At 39.1% G+C, this 19,592-nt stretch overlaps 4 protein-coding genes across 4 annotated transcripts; all 4 read right to left on the reverse strand.

The window, feature by feature from the left end:
* Positions 1 to 1,412: 1,412 nt before the first annotated feature.
* On the reverse strand, positions 1,413 to 4,444 carry LOC121989466 (E3 ubiquitin-protein ligase DIS1-like). Its single transcript, XM_042543541.1, has 4 exons — positions 4,234 to 4,444; positions 3,610 to 3,838; positions 2,469 to 2,855; positions 1,413 to 1,934 (listed from the first exon to the last, which is right to left on the reverse strand). Exons 2-4 carry the CDS (start codon positions 3,817 to 3,819, stop codon positions 1,614 to 1,616), a joined length of 918 nt encoding a protein of 305 aa, XP_042399475.1. The 5' UTR covers positions 3,820 to 3,838; positions 4,234 to 4,444; the 3' UTR covers positions 1,413 to 1,613.
* Positions 4,445 to 6,170: 1,726 nt separating this feature from the next.
* On the reverse strand, positions 6,171 to 7,515 carry LOC121989470 (protein IRON-RELATED TRANSCRIPTION FACTOR 2-like). Its single transcript, XM_042543544.1, has 3 exons — positions 7,107 to 7,515; positions 6,678 to 7,025; positions 6,171 to 6,571 (listed from the first exon to the last, which is right to left on the reverse strand). The coding sequence occupies exons 1-3, from the start codon at positions 7,359 to 7,361 to the stop codon at positions 6,458 to 6,460; spliced, it is 717 nt and encodes a 238-aa protein (XP_042399478.1). The 5' UTR covers positions 7,362 to 7,515; the 3' UTR covers positions 6,171 to 6,457.
* A 116-nt stretch (positions 7,516 to 7,631) lies between these two features.
* Positions 7,632 to 10,419, reverse strand: LOC121989468 (cocosin 1-like). The gene is made up of 4 exons (XM_042543542.1): positions 9,127 to 10,419; positions 8,783 to 9,057; positions 8,216 to 8,701; positions 7,632 to 8,123 (listed from the first exon to the last, which is right to left on the reverse strand). Exons 1-4 carry the CDS (start codon positions 9,440 to 9,442, stop codon positions 7,704 to 7,706), a joined length of 1,497 nt encoding a protein of 498 aa, XP_042399476.1. The 5' UTR covers positions 9,443 to 10,419; the 3' UTR covers positions 7,632 to 7,703.
* A 128-nt stretch (positions 10,420 to 10,547) lies between these two features.
* On the reverse strand, positions 10,548 to 12,152 carry LOC121989469 (protein SHI RELATED SEQUENCE 6-like). The gene is made up of 2 exons (XM_042543543.1): positions 11,138 to 12,152; positions 10,548 to 10,986 (listed from the first exon to the last, which is right to left on the reverse strand). Exons 1-2 carry the CDS (start codon positions 11,697 to 11,699, stop codon positions 10,712 to 10,714), a joined length of 837 nt encoding a protein of 278 aa, XP_042399477.1. The 5' UTR covers positions 11,700 to 12,152; the 3' UTR covers positions 10,548 to 10,711.
* Positions 12,153 to 19,592: the final 7,440 nt, after the last annotated feature.

Raw genomic sequence — 19,592 nt, forward strand, 5'->3', positions numbered from 1 at the left:
TGTCGGTCGGCCTTCGATTCTGCCCCCATACGGAGAATTGCTCCGCTCGGTCTTCTTGCCCAGCTCACTTGTCGGTCGCTGATGTTGCAGGTTGTGGCGCTAGCCGATCGGCTAGCGTCTGTCGTTGTTGTTGCTCGATCATTTTCACTGCTCGTGCTTGCACGAGCATCTCCAGCTCCTTCTGAGTGAGCGTCACGGTGGTTAGTCGTTCAACGTCCTCTATCTTCTCGGCTCGGATGTAGACTACGTTCCTACAGACGGCGCCAAATATGATCCTGTCCGAAAGTCGATGAGATGGATATTGGGGATGTGACACTCCTGTTTAGCTCTGGTGGAGTTCGCTCTGACCTACAACACAAACAGCGTCAGTGCCGAGCCAATGAAGGGGTCTCTCGGCGATGACCCTCTGACGCTCAAGTCAGTCTTCGGCGAAGCAAGAAGAAGAAGAAGCAACGAGAATTGTAGCGCAACAATAAATATCGCATGTAACGCATACCTCCGCCGATGCTTGGACCTCCTTTATATAGAGCTCATGTAGCGCACGTGTACGCTTCCCAAGGTGGACATGTATCTCAAAGCTTTCCCTGAAAAGACTTGTCAGTAAAATGTCTTTGACATAATACCTTAACGGGCCGAGCATATCTCTGAAGTGACAGTGGAAGTTTCCGCCGTACAATCTTTTGTCTGACCATGCCGCCTATTAGTAGCACTAAAACAAAAATAAATAAAAATATATATATATTCTGAGTCCATTCAGACGTCTGGATTGACTCCAGACGCCTTTAATTTAATCCAAGACACCTGAATTTAACGCAGACACCTAGGGCCCAAAACTTCGCGCAGCTCCTTTTTTTATCTTTCAGATATTTCATAAAACGGATTCTTTATGGATCCCCAATGGCCAATCCTCACATGAATGACTAAGGATCCAATAAGTCCAACATTGATTCCTTCGGACGTATCAATTGGACAAATACGTCCGTAGTGGCTAGGATGAATATCTCGTATCCGAAAGCTAGCAGTTTTACTCGTCAATCCTCCAGGACCCAAATAACTCAATTTTCATCCATGAACAATTTGTGTCAATGGATTAGTTCGATCCAAAACTTGAGATAAAGGATGTAGGCCAAAAAACGATTCATAAGTGGTTGTTAATGAAGTTGAAGTTACCAAATTTTGAGGAGTCTATATCAATTTATGATGAATTGCTCCATATATTAGTTCCTCGAATTGCGTTTTCTAAACGAACAAGAGCCCATCCAAATTGATCCTGTAACAAGTCCGCTATAGAACGAATACGTTTATTTTTCAAGTGAGAGTCCGCATCTGAGTAATTTCGTAAACTCTGATTCCTCTTTAGCACTGCAATTTGGTAAAAAAAAAAAATTCTTTAGCACAGGATGAGTTATAAAATTCTTTAGCACAGGATGAGTTAGATTTCTTCTCTCGAAATAATTTCCCATGCAATTTAAGCACGTAGAACAGGTAGTGAAGCAAAGCGAGTTTTGCTTCGGGCATTACATTATCAGCCTGAAAATTTCATAAAACTAAAACAAGCCACTAGCAGCTCACGCAAGAACATCGGACTATAATGTGGCTGGAAAACAAGAGCATCATTGTTCTTTCCAAATTCTTCCGGTCACCCTCAGCTTCAACTCCTTCCGATCCCCTCCTGAGAAGAACAGAGCCATATTACGCTGGATGATTAGCCCGTCATAACTGTCTCTCACCTTTCGATGGCTATCGCGTATGCTTCTAGGCACCCCTTGCCAAGTTATCTTCCTTCCATACCCTCCAACCTCAAGGCTGTAACCGTAGTTTTTAGCTTCACTATCGTTGCCCATGAATCTCAAGAATGCTATGTATACGGGTGACATACCCAGCTGAAATGCCTCGAAGTGGAGGCAAAAGTACTGTCCAAAGCAACTGAACACCTAAATGAAGCACAGCATGATTTGCCTGAGTCCACGTAAACGATAAACTAGATATAATAACAAGACAGTTAAGCAATGAACATGTTTCTCAGATAAATCCATAAGCAACATAATAAGCACTAGATAAATACAGAGCTGCTTGCCGAAAGTTACTAATCTACAATGAAAAAGGGGGAATATGTTAGACAGGTTATTATGCAAAAATCAACTTTACAATCGAATTATAGATCTCGTTAAAGACAATTCAAATCCAACTTAACCTGGAAGAAACAGTCCCCAACAGCAGTCAAATACTATGACTGTCGAGGCTAAAAAAAATATTACTAATCAGTCTAAACAATATCATGCTCATCTGAGGTGCCACAAGTTACTCTAAGGAATGGGAATAAGGTAGATCTACGTTCCTGTGGAATTTTTATGTTACAGTTCTAACTAACCGAGTAGAGGGAATGGCTGACTAACTAGATAGCAAGTTAAGAAATCAACCTCATGCGGATCCAAAAATAGCAGAGCCAAAAATATAAGAGCAATTACCGTCAACATCCACGTAGCATTCTCAACCTCATGCGGATTTGACTTCACATATCTATGGTTGAAAGTGCTTCCATTGTGCATGTCAACCTTGTGATCATCCTTTAAGTGAGTCACCAAATAGGAAATGTCGCCTACAACTGTGCACTCAGATCCAGCATAGGGACAACTGTAGGGTCTAAACATGCACTGTGATTCATGTTTCAGCTTACAGTAATACGGATATATACCCAGACAACCGAAGCTTGAATATTTGCAGGGTAATTCAAGAGAAGCTGCAACCTTCTCCAACGCAAGGCATCTTATGTTGCCAAGCTCATGCCTGCAAGTAGGGCATCGATTGTGAACTCTGGGTTTGCATCCAGAGCATAGTGTATGGCCGTTTGAGCACTGCATAACAAAGGAAAAGGAAACATCAAACTGAATTTCTACACGATGCAAATTTTAAAATAAATACCTTGACTCTGACTATGGCCTCCTGTCTTTTTTTTCTTGTCTTATTTTCTTATTGCTTTTCTCTTGTCTTTCTTTTTCGTCTTATTTCCCTATTGCTTTTCTCATTTTTATTGTGCAAACGTTTTTAAGGCATTATATTAATTCTGTTGTGTTAATAATTAAAACACATTCTATATCTTTAGTTGTTAAAATAGTTTTTATTGTGCTGTTCAACCCCTTAGATCATAATTTTACCGTATCATCATTTAGGTAGAGGTTATAATTACTTAGAACTTATCGATTTTTAAAATCTTGTAATTTAGCGGTGTTATTGAGTCGGGAAATAAAAACTTGATCAATGGCATGACTAAGCTTGAGTTCGACTTAAGGCGTTTCCTAGTAAAGTTTTAGTCGAAAACTCAGGTCCCAAACCTTAGGGCAGGTTACAGGGCTCGTAAGCTGACTATGGGGGGTTGTGCAAGACGATTGGCATGTTAGTGCAGTGGACTGGAGGTTGCCAATTGGCTGGATTTTAGGGTTTACAGAATATTTCTGTTTAACAATCTACAAAATATTGATGGCAAATACAAGAAGAAAATGTTAAGGCAAAACAACAGAAAAGCAGCAAGGATTGACACAAGGTTCTTGTGAGATCAAAGTTAAGAAGAGGTAAATAACATGAGAAAAGAAAGAATGTATGTAAATAAACCTGATGAATGGGAGGATACATTGCATTCAGGCACACAGGACATTCCAAAAGTTCAGGGACGCTGCTTGCATCAGCGAAATTTGGCTTTGGTGTAAGCTGAACATGGTCATTTACTTGCTCACTTACTTCCACCATGTCTTCATTTTTAGGAGGATCAATAACTTCAGGGGTGAGTCTCACCTCTTCAAAGTAAGTGGCATCAGGTGCCATGAGGAGATATTATTATGTACTACAAGCAAAAATTAACCAAGTCAATAAAATCCGTTAACTGAAAATCAAATCCTACAAAACCTCTTTGGAGAATGTACACAGACTAATACCGATTTTCTTCCTGAATTCAATTAGATCCAAACAAGCCTGACGAGAAAAAGGAAATCAAGCAAGAGACGAACATATAGGTGTGAATAATCTAAAATTTCCCTTCGTCGGCATCAAATCCTCCCAAACGATCCACAAAAGTATGATTAATAGGCACAAATGACGGATCAAAACACTCCAAATTGCGACTAAAATGCGATGGACAGTGAATCAAGAACAGGATGAAAAGCAAATTCAAACTAAAATTGCAAAAATAAAAAACGAAACAAACTCTCTAGTCCTGTTCCACAATGCCAACTAAATTACCTCTCGAAACCAAAAAGGAGAGATCGAGGACAGCAGCAACAGGAAGAAGGTAAGATTTATCTTCGGCGTGATTCGAAGATGCTCCGCCGCTTAAACATCGCCGGAAGACGATTCGAATTAAAGCACGATTCTCTCTCTCCCCCTGGGGAAAGGGATGCGGTCTGCTGTCCCGCACGGCGGAAGACCTTTAAACAGTATCTGCACCTCCTGGCTCTCGCTTTCAAAAAGCGTGCCGTTGGGGGGCAATTTGAAACGGTAGGCGGCAAACTCGAGGACCACGAGGGCCCCACTGCACCCAGCAAAAATAACCGTCAGATCTCAATCGCACGGCTCGCATGCGACCTGATTCGGCTTCATTTATTTGGCGGTCCTTATTAATTAGTTGCCATTTTGAAATTTGAAATTGCTGGCGTATACAAATCATTAATCGGTGTTTATATCTATATATATACTTTTAAGGGTAATGCTAAATGACCAGAATCTGGCCAGCTAGAATCAATACATGTACACATGGATATTTTAGTAATATCATATGTGTACATTAATTATATGCATGTACATACATGCATTCTAATTGGAGGATAAAAAATTCTAGCTGACCAGATTCTGGCTAACAAGAATTACCGTATTTTTAAATAACAATTATTTTTTCGATAAATCTGGCTGGCCAGATTCTGGCCAGCCAGAAAATGAATTTATTAATTAAAAAATTAATTAAGTATTATTATTAAAAATTAATTAAGATTTATTTTTGAAATTAAATATGGAAATAGATGAAAAAGTATATAATGGACTTATAAAATATGATATTATTTAGACACATTTAATAATCATCTTAAAAATTATCATAATACTTGATTTTAAAGACATAAATTAATTACCAAATGAGCTTTTTCAGATTTCCATATGATAAAAAAAAATATTTTAATAAAAAAATTAAATTATAGAATAATCTACAAATCAGTTTGCATTCTTAAATTTTTTAAATAAAAAATATATAAAAACTATAGATCAATATTGAAAATTAAATTATAAAATAATAAATTTTCAGCCGTAAAAAATAATAAAATAAATGAAAAACTTTATTAAGATCAGTATTGTACTTTTAGATTCTATAATCTATATGATCAAAATTGTATTAACCGTTGGTTCATTTTATTTTAACATTAATCAAAGTTCTCTAATTTAATTAAAACTATTTTAATATTATTATAGAAATTTTGATCAAAATTATTTTGATTTTTTCGTCCAATAATTTTTATCCTGCCACGGTGTGGCATTGTTTGACGGTGCTCAACGTAGTCCCCATGCCCATGCATGATCAGCACGCGAGGCAACGAGCTCTCCATGCGCTGCAACGTGGCCGGACTCCTCCCTGCAACACTGCTGCGGGCTCCACCCTTCGTTGTTTATCTAACACTCTTCCCATGTTAAGAGATACTAATGTACGTGGATAGGTTAATTTGAATACGAACTGCGTATTAAAATACTTGAGGTTCTCTAACATCATTCATTCTGACTTTGATACATATTGACCTTCCACAATAAATATATATATATATATATATATAGTCTCAACTTGCATGCCCCTCCCTTTCACTCAATTCCTGATATTAGTTGTATACAAAGTTTGAGTCGATTGTACCGATAGTAGCCTATGTGGAGATAGAGAATGAAGAAGATGTGGAGGTGAGGCCAAGTGGAAGAGAGTTTCATTGCAAAACTACAATTGTCGTCCTCCTTGAGGAGGTCCACTGATAAACAATAGTGCATCAAAAGGGCTAAAAGGGGTTTGCATTCAAAGAGGAGCTCATGGTGTGTACCAATTAAACCAGATCAAGTGGAGCTCAAGGCGAGTAACAAATCATAAAGGAGTGTGATCAGTAGTAAGATTTTATATGGCGTGAGAGTTTTTGCTCTTCCTTGAAATAACAAATGAACAGGTATATGGATTAATTGATGAAGCAAACGCGCATACATTATCCTCCTCGCGCAAAATATATAATAGTTGCATTGGTTAGTTCATCTTGGATTTGATGAATTAGGATGAAAATTTACGGATTTAAAATTTTGCAAAATTCTAGAACATAAATGCAACGGACAACAGTGGTTTGGGGTAAATATTATTCATGCTTGATGAATACATATGCAAATACAGTATAGATAGAGATTCAGCCAAGGAAAAAGTAGTATCATATCATATCTCGTCGACTAATGCATGCATTTACATGTGCATGAAGGCCGGAGCAACGCCGGAATATTCTGCTCTTGCCTCCTGCAGCTTTATCTGTCTTATGAGATGGTCGCCGAAGATGTCAGTTTTGAAAGCTTCCCTTGCCTGTCAATGTCAATGAATCACAAGACCAGACCAGCAGTAAGAAACAATCTGAAGTATCAACATGAATCCACATGGATCAGAAGGTGGAAGAAAGTTAATCAATCACCTGAAGGTGGAGGCTGCAGAAACACCTACCGTCCTCTGCGGTGTGAGTTGAAGCATTCAGAAGCTGAAGCCCCTCTCCATCTAAAGCACTCAGAATTCCAGCCAAGGAAATCATGGCGTCTTGGCTCAGTAAACACAACTGCACCATGATTTCCCTGTTGCTGAGACAGGAAACTGAAATAAGGGGATAGCCTACACTCTGAACGCGATGGGTTTCTTCTTCGCGCCTCCGCAACACCAGAAGCATCTCTTCTTTTCTCCGCGACAGCTGCTGCAACTCTGCTTTCAGCTCCGGTATGTACTTCAGCACCTGGGAAATGGTCATTGGGATGCTTACCTTCTTTTCCTTCTGCACAATGAAGAACAAAACAGAGGATCATGTCCCTTACTCTTCAAAATCAAGAAAAAGAAAAAGGAATTGCATGCATACATTTTGTTTGGATTCGGGGAGTAGATTGCGAAGCGAAGAGTACAAGTCGTTGGTCTTCTTTCTTCGATCTCGCTCGTAGGCGTTGTGGCCCAGCTTCCTGGTGGAGCTCGGCGATTCTAACTGGCCGCCGAGCATGGAGTAGTAGTGTTGGAGGAAGCTCTCATCGTCCAGATCAATCTGTTCCAACGCTCCATCTACTTCGGCTTCGGGTTCAAGCTGGGAACAAGTGAAATCAGCGAACCCTGCTGCAGCCATATCAGTTTGATCTCTGTAACTAAGTGAACGAGGGTCGGAGATCAAATCCCGTGCCCTCCCAACAAAGTTCTTCTTCCCCTTGCTGCCTCACCTTCTTGGTCATTGACGGTACAGGAGAAATATACGACGAATACAATTGGAAGATGGCCCTTGTGATATATACTAGTTAATTACATTATTTTATTAAAGGTTCGAGTCAATTAATAGTTAATGCATTAATCTATCTCGAAACTTGCTGTTGAATTGATTAATTAGTTCTTGAGGTCGAAATGATACGAAGGTTACTGGACTTTATTTATTTATTTGAGCAGGAAGTAGAAAATAGACTGGTCGCTCTCCCTTTTAGTTTTCTGTGACAGTTTTGAGCACATTATTACTCTGCTGCTCTCTCTCGAACCTCGGGCTAAAGATGAACATCTCATTCCCCCTATTGAATTTGAGCCTCCTGGCTTCCTCCCTCGAGATGTTATACGAGTTCATGAGCACCTCTACCGGTAATCCACGGAGAGACGACGTCTTCCCCACGACGTGGTTCGCTATAGCGTTTTCGTGAGTATTGAACGTGATCCACTCGAACTGCTCGCTTTGAGCTTTCTTGATCACCACATGGTGCTGAGGAACCACCACCAGCTGCCCTTGGCGGAGCTCGCCGTCAAACACAGTTCGACCTCGGTGACCCACGACTTGCATGCGGCAGCTTCCTGTCAACGCATAGATGACGCTATGAGCATTGATGCGCCAATGAGGCGCGATGATGGCGTTCTATATGATTACAGAAGAAAGAGAAACAAAGTTATAGTGTGTTTTTCTTCAATTTCAGATAAGTAATAACGAATGATCAGAATGATGTGTACCCGTCGGAGAACTCCTTTTTCGGCGCTCAATTGGATGAACCGGAGGATAGGGAGTTTCTGACTATTGAGAGTGGTCAGTCTTCCAGCTCGTGGATTGTAGAAGTCAGCCCTTACTGGATTACCAATGTTTTGCTTGTTCTTCAAAGTACAGTAAGCCTCCTCCAATCCATTGGATTGGTACGGGCATTCCCTCGACTCTTGAGCTTGTTCTCTTTCCTCCCTCTCTTGCTCCTGTGCTTCTTGTTCAGTACTCCTTCGTGATGGTTGCAGCACCTGAAGCCCTCTCTCCACACGAACGATTTCACCTCTGTTATCATTTTGGCTTTGAACTCTTCGTACCACTTGCTTATCGACTCCAAGAGCTTCGGCAAGAAGTTCAAGCTCAAAGCCGCTTAGGAGGTTCTTCCCCATATGTTGTCGGAATCTCTCTTCTGTTTCTGCACTTTCTTCCTGCGATCGCTTCTCTCTACCCGCCAACAAAAACTCCTGAATTTGTTTATACAGATTAGATCGAAGCTACTATATGTATTTATACTGATTTGTGTGATGAAATAAGTAATTGGTTACCCGATGTTGGCGATCGAGTTGGTTGGCATTGCTGCTGGGGTCAGACACAGTAATGGTTACAACCGGGACTTCACCGTTGTTGTAGCACCAGTGTGCGACACCGGCAGGCAATGCAATGACATCACCTTCACGGAAGAATTGTATCCTTTGGTGCTCGTCTCGGAACTGTTGGCTTTGGCCTGCAACTTCCTCTTCCAGTTGTTGCTCGAAGCCTTGTTGCGGAGATTGGAATGTCTCCGGACAACCAGGGATCACCGTGCCCGTGATGCCCCTTCCTGAAAGATGCATGTATTAAGACTTTGCTTGACGTTAGGGTGCGAGGTAGGAAAGATCAAGGGACGAGCCTTGGACAATGTAGGTCAAGGTAGGGGCGTTGGAGAAAGAAGGCAACAGGAGGCCCTTGGGTTGGATGGTCCGACGTTGCGCCGCCACCCCGGCGCATTGGAACTGCTCGTTGTACTGGTCGAAGTACTCGGTGAAGCCAGCCTCGGACGGCACGCGGCGAGTGGGCTCAAGGGCGGTGAGGCGCTCGAGCTGGCATTGGCTCCGGTAGCCGAGGCGGCGCTGGGCCACCCACGGCTCGCCTAAGCCCTGCTGCGCGAGGGAGGCGTGAGGGAGAACGAGGCACAGAGCGAGGGAGAGAAGAATGAGAGTTGTCATGGCTCGGTGCACTGTGTGAAGTGCTGGGAGAGGGTGCGTGTGATATTTATAAGCTCAAAAAGACAGCTCTCTGTTTTGGAGGCTTTGGAAGGGTTTGGTGGATGGTTACAGCTCCTCAGACTTGTCTCTGAAAGCATTCATCCGCGTGTCATGGTCTGGTATACAAGCGCACAATGTGCGTCAGTTGAGAGCCCAACTTCCTCTCGCAAAGAACATGTGAAGCTGGATGACAAGTAAGTTTTCAGCTCAACTCAACCCAACTCCATTATAGCTCTTTGATGAATATGCATCAAAGTATGACCTCAAAGACATGTTCCAAGCAAACTCATGATAATGCTAAGAAAAACAAGAATATGCTGCACTGTAGACATTTAAAATAATTCTCTAAAAGTCACTAAAACAATTCTCCAAAAACAAAAAAAAATAAACATGAGAGAGATAATTTTCTGAGTAATTCTACAAACAATTCCTAGATGTTGTCTTATGTTCTTACATTTTATCATTTAATAGAGATGCATGATTTATTTTTTAATATAGAACAACATTAACTTTGTGTAATATTGAGTTTTTGAAGATGCATATGACTTTGATTTAGAAGTTCAACTTTACCCATTCACTTCTTACCTTAGTAATGATACCTTAATTACTTACTATCTTTCATTAACAGACTAAGACAAGATTGAATGATCATCATTATAAAAATTGAAATCATAATACATTTAACTCAGAAAGAATGCCTATATCATAAAACAAAAAAAAAAATCAATCATGAACAAAATAGGAATATTAATTTATACATAACAATTATGGACGTTGGTATTTTCCATATCTATCTTGAAATCAAATGTAGTAAAAGTTATTTCTTTAGAAGTCATCAGGAAAAGAATATAAATGTTGAAAAAAAAAACAGCATTTAGAACAAAAGATATAATAGAAACAAAGTTACATACCCGAACAATTTATTAATCTAGTAGACCAAAAGATCACACGCAGACTAAATGATCACGATTATGAAAGAACAGCGGGCACATGATTTCTCACACTAACTTTATATAAATCTTCTGACAATGGATTTCCCACTCGAATAAAAAAATCATTCATGATCGAAATGAAAGCAAGATGACTACTAACCTTCACCAATTTAATTATTACAAAAAAAAAAAAATAGTTCGATCTAGCAGAACGAAGAAAGGAGCAGACTTTTACAAACATGAAACATCAGATGCTCTACTCACATATGGATAGTACATGATGAAGATTTCAACTGATTTAGTTACCGCAATTGGTGCCGCCGAAGAGGCCGGACGACGAGGCGCCACCACCGTTTTGGTTCCCGAGGTGGAGGTCGGGCATGTCTCGTACCGCAGCCTTACCGCCGTCGACCCCATTGCTGTAGAGAATGCCCTTGAAGACCCGCCCGCCGATCTTGACCGTCGCATGGTAAGCGTACTCCATCTCGCCGCTGTCGACCGGCGTCACGCGCACGCACCGGAACATGGCCGGCGCTCGCACCTGCCGCGGCAGCCCGCTTCTGACGACCGCATCTGCGTGGCAGAAGAATCGGATTGAAACGCGAGTAATTAAATGAAACTCGGGCCGTTCTGATAATCTATTCAATGTGGGAGAGCATCATGAAGACAAAAATTTATTCTTTTTTCGGATTAAAAAATGGAGGTATTGATGTAGAGGAGGAACCTTTGTGGGTGACGGAGGCGGTAGTGTCGGAGCTCCAGGACGGAGCGGCGTTCTCCGGCAAGGATGCCGCGAGGCGGGGCTTCTTCTGGGAGGATGCTGCAAAGAGGGGTTCCCGGCGGGCAGCCGCCGGGACCCACGTGTTCTTCACGTGGGTCGAGCATTCGTAACCGCGGCCGTTGCCGCAGTGACGGCAAGACGGCCCTCCGCCTTCTTCCGCCGAGGCCTCGGTCCCGTAGTTGGCAAGGATCCCGCACGCGTTGACTCCGGTCGGCACGGGCTTGGCGAGATAGGCCGCATGGGTGAAATTAGGGCTAGGGTTAGGATTAGGGTCGGGGAAAAGGAGATTAGGGTTGCGGTCGGGCGATGGTCGGGGCGGGTGCCAGAGGTGCCCGCCGCCGAAGGTCTTGCCACGGACTCCATCGCCGCTGTCGGCGACGAGGCAGGCAGGAGGAGGAGCAGCAGCGAGGAGCGGGACGACGCCGTGCTGCTGCTCCGCGAGGGAGGGCGAGAGGGAGGAATCGCGTCGGAGCGAGGCAGCGGAGGCGAGCACCATCATGCCCATGTCGACTGCATAGGAGGGTGAGGCGCTTCGAGCACAAACCACTCCCAGGCTCTCGTGTGGAAGGGAGTCGAATCGAATCGCCTCGCCTCGCCTCGGCCGACAGATCTCAAACCTTCAGCGGCGCCTTCTTATCGGATCCATTCTTTGGCCGCTTGCCTGCCGCCGATTTCTAACTGATCTTGAGGTGGACTCGGTGGAATTGGTGGTGCGGATGAGGGATGAGGAGGCGAGTGAGTCTGGAAGTGGATGTGACGGTGGATGGGGGACAGAGTGGCCGAGGGGGGCGCGGCTTGTTTCTTTCCCATTTACTACTACTGCTGCTGCCGGGAATGTTGGGATTCCGAACAGTGCGAAGTGAGTTGTACAGCACCAGACCAGGCAGGCAGGCAACCCAATGAGTTTAACATTATTCTGGATCATCCATCCCCACCGACTTCTTCCGCACTCCGCAGGCAGTAACAACCAAGGAAAGGAAATGCTACGTAAATATCAATAATTTTGATAATCTATTGAATCGCATTTTCCTTATATTTAAATATATATATATATATTTAACCTCGTGAATACGATGCAATAGTTAATCAATCACGCCCTCACGGACTGAATCAGTTGGTTAGGTACCTACATTTTGTCAATAAAATTGTGGGGTCGAAGATCGTCGGTTACACTCGGGAATAAAATCCTGATTTATTGGGCTAAAAATTCCTTCAACCCCTAATCACTTATCCTGTCCAGTATTAACCGTGATTTATTTCCGATAGAATCTTGTGGGGCCGGGGTCAGGGGTCGCTAAGGTGACGATTCTATTTTTTTTTTTTATTTTTTACCAATAGTTAATCAATCTCGCATTTAAAAGTTCGACGGACTGTAATAATTTTCTTCCCGATAAACTTAAGAACACCGTCGATGAAATTTTTTTAAAATTAATCCGTTTGAAAATTTAAATATATAAATTATCTATTAAAAACATATTTAATTTTTATATTTATTCATATACATAATTGTTTTCGTTATTTCCCTTGCCCCGTCCTACGTTTGTGTGATGCTGTCCAGTACTATGGTGGTTGTTAAATTGTCGTATTTATTGTTCGATAGGTGACTACGACGTATTTCATCTGATCATTTCAAATTAGGTGTTATCTCGTTCATATTTTTTTATCCATTCTATATTTAATTTTTCATTCATCGATTATATCAATTGATTTGTTAATTTAACTCAAATAAATTTAAACCATCAGTCTACTAATCAACTGTCATAAATTTAATATTCTAATTTATATCTAAGTGGGCATTTGGCTGATAAGCACTCTAAAAAACTCTTCAAATTTATTTCGTAAAATTTTTTTCAAATAACTTATAAGCTGTCAAAATAAAAACATAGTAGATCCTACTTTTCAAAAAAATCTTATTTTAATTATTTTCTTTTCTAAAATATCGTTATATAATTTTATAAATCCTCATCTTATCCTCCATAAATTTTATAAATCAAATATCTTTCTCTTCTAGCACCGTGCCATCTTCTCCATCGACATCGACTCTTTCCAATTTTTCTCTCCCCTATGTAGAAATTAGCTCAAACTCTCTATTAATAAAAAGCTCAAAACCCTCTATTAATAGTATTATATCTATTTTGATAATTTTATTAATAAAAAAATCTTATAATACTAAACATATCAATATCTTTAAATTGATTGTAATAAATTCATCCAAACACTTTAACAACTTATTTTTAAAATAAGACCTAACAACTTATAAGCTCCTAAAATAATTTATAAGATAAGATGTATGAATTTATAAGTTATTTTTAATAAGTTTAATTAAACATCCTCTAAATACATGTTTACATTACCTGCAGGATAAAAAAATATAATAAACTTAATTTGAAGTATTTTTGAAGTGGGTGAGACGATCAATCAATTTTGGTGGCTCTATCATATTTAGAGTTTTAAAATGTTGATATGATTTGAATTAAGGGAGATTTAATAATCCTTTGACGATGTTGATATATATGTAAATACGAGAGACTTTGATCCTTGAATGAATTCGTGATAAAACATCTCAGGGCCGCATAAATTTTAGAAATCTATAACTTTTTATTAAAGTTATGAAATTTATATTAAGGGGATGATTAGAAGATGTAAATAGCACAATAAGATTGATTTGGTAGTATTTAAGATTATTAATAAGTTTTGGTCAAAAACTTTAATAATGATTTTAGACATCTTAAAGGGTGGGTCATTAAAAGAATATGAAATTATCACATCAACATTCTCAAATTATCCATTACTATTGGAAGGGAGCAAATGTCTCGACGAATATCTACAGGGATAGTGAAATCTTTTATTGAGTTTTGACCACCATTAGAGTCTTATCCCAATCATTTACCACTGAATCATACCTAACACCTCAAAAGATCATCATGCTCATTACATATATTACCTCATGTTGAATGAAACCATATCTTAAGATATGATTTGAAGTATTAATTAATGTGCTGGGATAGTTGTCCCATGATGGTTCAAAAAATTTAAATGTTTAGGATTAATGGTGCATTAGATACGAAAGGATCGAATCTTAACTTCAATAAATTAACAAATGAATAAAGTATTAGGATCCTTGGCAGCCAGTTTGAGGGAGTGAATAGTCCTACAAAAAAAACGAAAAATCTTTCTTGAACTTTTATAGTTTTATCAAAATTAACACTCCCATAAAAATAATTAAAAAACTAAAAAAGATGAGGCACAAATAAATTACTTAGTTACAACCGGGAAGGTTGTTAATCCAAGGAAGTTGAAAGCGCACTAAACACATTCTCTTTCAGGCGGAGAAATCTCTTATAACGTTGATGACTCACAATAACAAGGCTGGAATCAAGTAGAATCAATTACAAGTGTTCTCAAGTGTTGTTCTTGTTGTAATTAGGTTTCTGGGGCCATGGTTGTATTTATAACTCTGGTCGGGACGCCTAGAGGGGGACAACATTTTATCCCTATCGTAACGGATCACGTTTGACGTAATCCGGATAAAAATCATGATCCGGGTGCCTGGAAGGGTTCCGGGAGCCTGGAATCCAGCGAGTCTGGACACCCGGACCAAGAAGTTAACATCCTGTTAACTTTCGATCTCGATTTTCTGCTCCGGTTCCGCTCGCCTTGGTACGAGTCTTCTGCTCCGTTTCGTTTGCTTGGGTCCGGGTCTTTCACTCAGGCTCCGGCTCCACTTGGGTGATCTCAGCCTTCTAGAATAGGGTTCACCCAAATTTAATTTCCGACCTTTTAGAACAAACTTCCACTCAAACTTTTCGTCCCTCGGAATCGCCGCGTGCTTCCTTCTCGTCCGCCAGCGTACTCTTCCGCAGCACCTTATCCCTCGAATCCACTAAGTCTGTCGGCTCTCTCCTGTGTCATTCTTCTCGTTAACCGCGTATTTTACTCGTCTTCTCCAGTAATGTTCTGCTCTAGCTTCTCATCCCTCTGAAACATCGTATGCTCCTTTCTCGTTCGCCCGTGTACTCTTCCACAGCATCTCGTCCTCGGACACACAAAGTCCATCGACTCTCTCCTGTGACGTCTTTCTCGCTAGCTACATCTTTTGCTCGAATTCTTGTGCTCCTAAGTTCCTGTAGACTTAGACACAGAGTTAAAAATTAATATGATCTAACATGACTTGGTTAATCATATTAAAACTACTTTGAGGTACTAACATAAAGAAGTACAATAAATTTAATTTGTTAATAAATAAGTTTGACCGACTTTGATCCTTTAATGAACTTGTGATAAAACATCTCAAGGCTCATAAATTTTAGAAATCCATAACTTTTTTATCTAGGTTGTGAAATTTATATTTAAGGGCATGATTAGAGGATGTGAGTTTGAATTTGTTGTATTTATGAACTATTTAAGGTTATGAATGAGTTTTGCTCAAAAAATCCATTTATAATTTGAGACGCCTCAAAAGTCAAGCTCATTACACTTTTTGAATGAATTAATGTGTTAGGATAGTCGTCCAATGATAATTCAAAAAAAGAAAACCGTTTTAGGATTAATGGTGCACATGAATGGATTTCTTAATTTTTCTGGACATCGAAGTATCAAATATCAATTTTTATAAATTAATAAATAAATTTTTTAAAATAAGTGATTGACTAAAATATCGGAATGAAAGTATTATTGTAGTGGTAGATGAAAATTTTTCATATGATTGAATAGATCATTTTTAGAAATAATCGGTATAAATTAAATATACGATGTCAATTAAAAAAATAAAAATGTATCTAAAGATTTAATCAATACATGTCATCTTAGAAATATAATTAATCAATAATATATAGAGAAATAATTTTAAAAAATTAAATATAAAAATATATGAAAAAATATATAATTAAATCATAAAATATGATATTATTTAACCATCCTTGATAATTAGCTTAAAATTAAAAAAAATATATTCTATTCTAGCGGAACAAATTCTAATCATTCAGAACTCCTATACATACATATCACTAGTTAGTTATTATAGAATTGAGCAAGATGATAGTCTTGGCATCTGAAACCCCGATTTCAAACAAAAAGGACTGCTCTGCCCCCTAGCTTTTGATGAGAGTTAAAACAAACAATTAATGTTTGTCGCCACTACTTGGTCCGTTCGTCATACGCGTCCGCTGTCGTTTTCTACACAAAGAATAATGTCTTTCGTTGAAAGTTTTGGGGAATATGCGAGGTGGCGGTGCCTCGAGCCCCGCAAAGCTGCTCGGTGGAGAGAGAAGTGGGGAAAGGGGAAATGATTCCTGCATTTAGTTTACGGTAAATCTGGCTGGCCAGGTTCTGGCCAGCCAGAAAATGAATTTATTAATTAAAAAATTAATTAAGCATTATTATTAATAATTAATTAAGATTTATTTTTTAAATTAAATATGGAAATAGGTAAAAAATATATATATATTGGACTTATAAAATATGATACTATTTAGACATGATCTTATAAATTAAAAAAATCTTATTCTCGCTCATCATATTTTGATCATTTAATATTACCTTTTAATTTATTAGAATATCTATTGGCTACGTAGAGGTTGGGATGAACCTCTCATAAAATGACGGATCGGCTCCATGTTTACGGAGCCGCTCCATCATTTCTTTTTATTTTTTTTAAAATTTGTATAAAAAAATAAATGTTGAATGTAAGAAATGTTGGAAAAAATAGAGACGTTGAACCACGGTTATATATAGCCGTTTAACGAGTATTTTTTAAAATTTTTTAAAAAAAATCTATAAATATACTTTGCAAGATTTCATCCTTCTTATCACTTTCTCAACTCTTTATTTCTTTCAAAAATATCTTAGAAGATTTGATGGCTAAAAATCTAGATCGATCTATGCTCCGTGGATTCTGGATAAATGAATTTAAGGAAGATGCCGAGGATATAGATGAACAAAGAATGCTCCGGCTATATGAGCAACAACAAATGGTACGTCAAAGAGCACAAAGTTCTTCCGATAGAACACAGAAGAGAAGGTATTTAAATTGGGATCGTGAAGTCGGGCATGCTCGTCTTTTTTACAATTATTTCTCTGATGAGTCAATATATTCTAATGATATATTTCGACGTCGATTCCGAATGCAAAGAGGGTTATTCCTTCTAGGGATGTAAATGAACCAAACGGTTCGCGAGCTATTCGGAGCTCGATTCAGTAAAAAGCTCGTTCGAGTTTGTTCGTTTATCTTATTGAGCCGAGCTCGATTTCGAGCTCGACAGTTTTATCGAGCCGAGCTCGAGCTTAAGGATATTCGGCTCGTGAGCTCACGAACATGTTCATTTATAGGCTCGCGAGCCAAAAAACGAGCCTTAAAATGAGCCTTAAATGAGCCAAAAACAAGGTCTAAAACGAGCCAAAAAAACGAGCTCTAAAACGAGGTCTAAAACGAGACAAAAAAATGAGCTCTAAAACGAGCCTTAAAATGAGCAAAAAATGAGCTCTAAAACGAGCCAAAAACAAGCTCTAAACGAGCCCGAGCTCGCTTAACGAGTTAGGCTTGTTAACTTTGATAATCGAGCTAATAACGAGCCAAGCTCGAACTGTTTGCGAGCCTAATAATTCTAAAACGAGCCGAGCTCGAGCCTTATGATAAAAGCTCGATTCGAGCTCGAGCCGAGCTCGAGCCCGAATATAACTTAAACGAGCCGAGCTTGAGCCTGATACTGTTCGGCTCGGTTCGGCTCGTTTACATCCCTAATTCCTTCATATAGTCGATGTCTTGAAAAATTATTCAGAATATTTTCAATAGAAGGTCGATGCGACGAGAAAAAAAGATTTGCCACCCCTTCAGAAATGTACGACGGCTATTCGTCAATTGACATATGAAGTCCATGCTGATCATTATGATGAGTACCTACGGATTGCTGAAACAACTGTCATCCAATACTTATCAACTTCTGTCGATATGTAATTGAAGTGTTCGGGACTCAATATTTGAGAAGACCTAATGCTGCTGATATCCAACATTTACTTGAAATGCATGAGCAGAAACACGGCTTCCCTGACATGTTGGGAAGTCTTGATTGTATGCATTGGCAATGGAAAAATTATTCCGTCGCTTGGAAAGATCAGTTTACTTGGGGAGATCATGACATTCCAACAATTGTGCTTGAAGCAGTGACATCTACAGACTTGTGGATGTGGCATGCCTGTTTTGGGATTGCAGGGTCATGTAATAATATCAACATGCTTAACGAATCACCTTTATTCAACAACGTCTTACAAGGAAATGCACCCGAGGTTAATTTTACGGTTAACAATACACAATATACAAAAGGATATTATTTGACCGATGTGATCTATCCGGAATGTGCTACTTTTGTCGAGAGTTTTTCGTGTCCCCAGGATCCTAAGAGAAAAATATTTAAGGAACGAAAGGAGGCCGCGAGAAAGAATGTCGAGCGGCCATTTGGAGTACTCCAATATCGATGGGCAATGATAAGAGGTCCAGTACGATTTTGGTACAAGAATAATTTGAAGGATATCATGTATACATGCATTATTTTGCACAACATAATTATTGAAAATGAGGGAGATGTAGTAGTCAATTGGTCGGATGATGAAGATCCCCGGTCACAAATATTTCAAGGCTCCACCCAAGAATTTCAAGAATACTTCCAGAGAAATTACGAGTTACTTGATAATCAACTGCATCATCAACTTCCAACCGACTTGGTTGAATATATTCGGGCACACTACGGTTGTAATCATTAAAAAAAATTATTAATTGGGATAATGTTGTATTTTTTTATTTGATATATATAGTAATATTTATGTATTTTTTTAATTATTAATCTTATTTTGATGGTTAGTAATTTATGGATTTAAATTCTATAAAAATTTAATTATATATAAAATAAATATGAAAGAGAGATAAAAAAATATATAATGAAAAAATATAGGACACTTATTAAAAAGTTGTTAAGAATTTTTTTGATAATAGAAAAAATAGGAAGATTTTTTACTTTTAATGTCATGTTAACGAAACTCTATGAGAGTGTCCATCATTGTTCCGTGTATATACAGCTATATCTCTCATCCACATTCTGCATTTATGAAAGCGGGGAGCTGTGCGCCGATCCCAGTGATTTTTATATACTTTTTCCTTTTCCCTAGGTCCATCCAACTTATGCAATTCTTCAGGAACATGGTGTAAGATTCATATTCGTTGGAATAAATTCATAAAATGGACGCTAAAAAGATACGAACCTTAGGGGCCGGGACATGGAGAGACCAAATGAAATTCTACGAAGATAGTAAAAGGTGCGACAATTGAGAAGTATGAGAGTCCAATTTCAAGTAATTATTTCATTTTAATCGGATAATAGATCTTTATCACTCCACTTCTAATATCTCA

Source organism: Zingiber officinale, chromosome 6B (assembly GCF_018446385.1).
Source record: "Zingiber officinale cultivar Zhangliang chromosome 6B, Zo_v1.1, whole genome shotgun sequence".
Lineage (NCBI taxonomy): Eukaryota > Viridiplantae > Streptophyta > Magnoliopsida > Zingiberales > Zingiberaceae > Zingiber > Zingiber officinale.

What these genes read in the sequence shown, in the direction of transcription:
- LOC121989469 (XM_042543543.1), bottom strand. Translation starts at nt 11,699, where the DNA reads ATGGGCATGATGGTGCTCGCCTCCGCTGCCTCGCTCCGACGCGATTCC. An exon ending in CGCCTCCGTCACCCACAAAG is followed by an intron (nt 10,987 to 11,137) that starts GTTCCTCCTCTA and finishes TCTGCCACGCAG; the next exon opens with ATGCGGTCGTCAGAAGCGGG.
- LOC121989470 (XM_042543544.1), bottom strand. Translation starts at nt 7,361, where the DNA reads ATGGCTGCAGCAGGGTTCGCTGATTTCACTTGTTCCCAGCTTGAACCC. An exon ending in TCCCCGAATCCAAACAAAAT is followed by an intron (nt 7,026 to 7,106) that starts GTATGCATGCAA and finishes TTCATTGTGCAG; the next exon opens with AAGGAAAAGAAGGTAAGCAT. An exon ending in TCTGCAGCCTCCACCTTCAG is followed by an intron (nt 6,572 to 6,677) that starts GTGATTGATTAA and finishes TGACATTGACAG; the next exon opens with GCAAGGGAAGCTTTCAAAAC.
- LOC121989466 (XM_042543541.1), bottom strand. Translation starts at nt 3,819, where the DNA reads ATGGCACCTGATGCCACTTACTTTGAAGAGGTGAGACTCACCCCTGAA. An exon ending in TGTATCCTCCCATTCATCAG is followed by an intron (nt 2,856 to 3,609) that starts GTTTATTTACAT and finishes TTTGTTATGCAG; the next exon opens with TGCTCAAACGGCCATACACT. An exon ending in ATGCTACGTGGATGTTGACG is followed by an intron (nt 1,935 to 2,468) that starts GTAATTGCTCTT and finishes TGCTTCATTTAG; the next exon opens with GTGTTCAGTTGCTTTGGACA.
- LOC121989468 (XM_042543542.1), bottom strand. Translation starts at nt 9,442, where the DNA reads ATGACAACTCTCATTCTTCTCTCCCTCGCTCTGTGCCTCGTTCTCCCT. An exon ending in AACTCGATCGCCAACATCGG is followed by an intron (nt 8,702 to 8,782) that starts GTAACCAATTAC and finishes AAACAAATTCAG; the next exon opens with GAGTTTTTGTTGGCGGGTAG. An exon ending in AAAAAGGAGTTCTCCGACGG is followed by an intron (nt 8,124 to 8,215) that starts GTACACATCATT and finishes GTAATCATATAG; the next exon opens with AACGCCATCATCGCGCCTCA.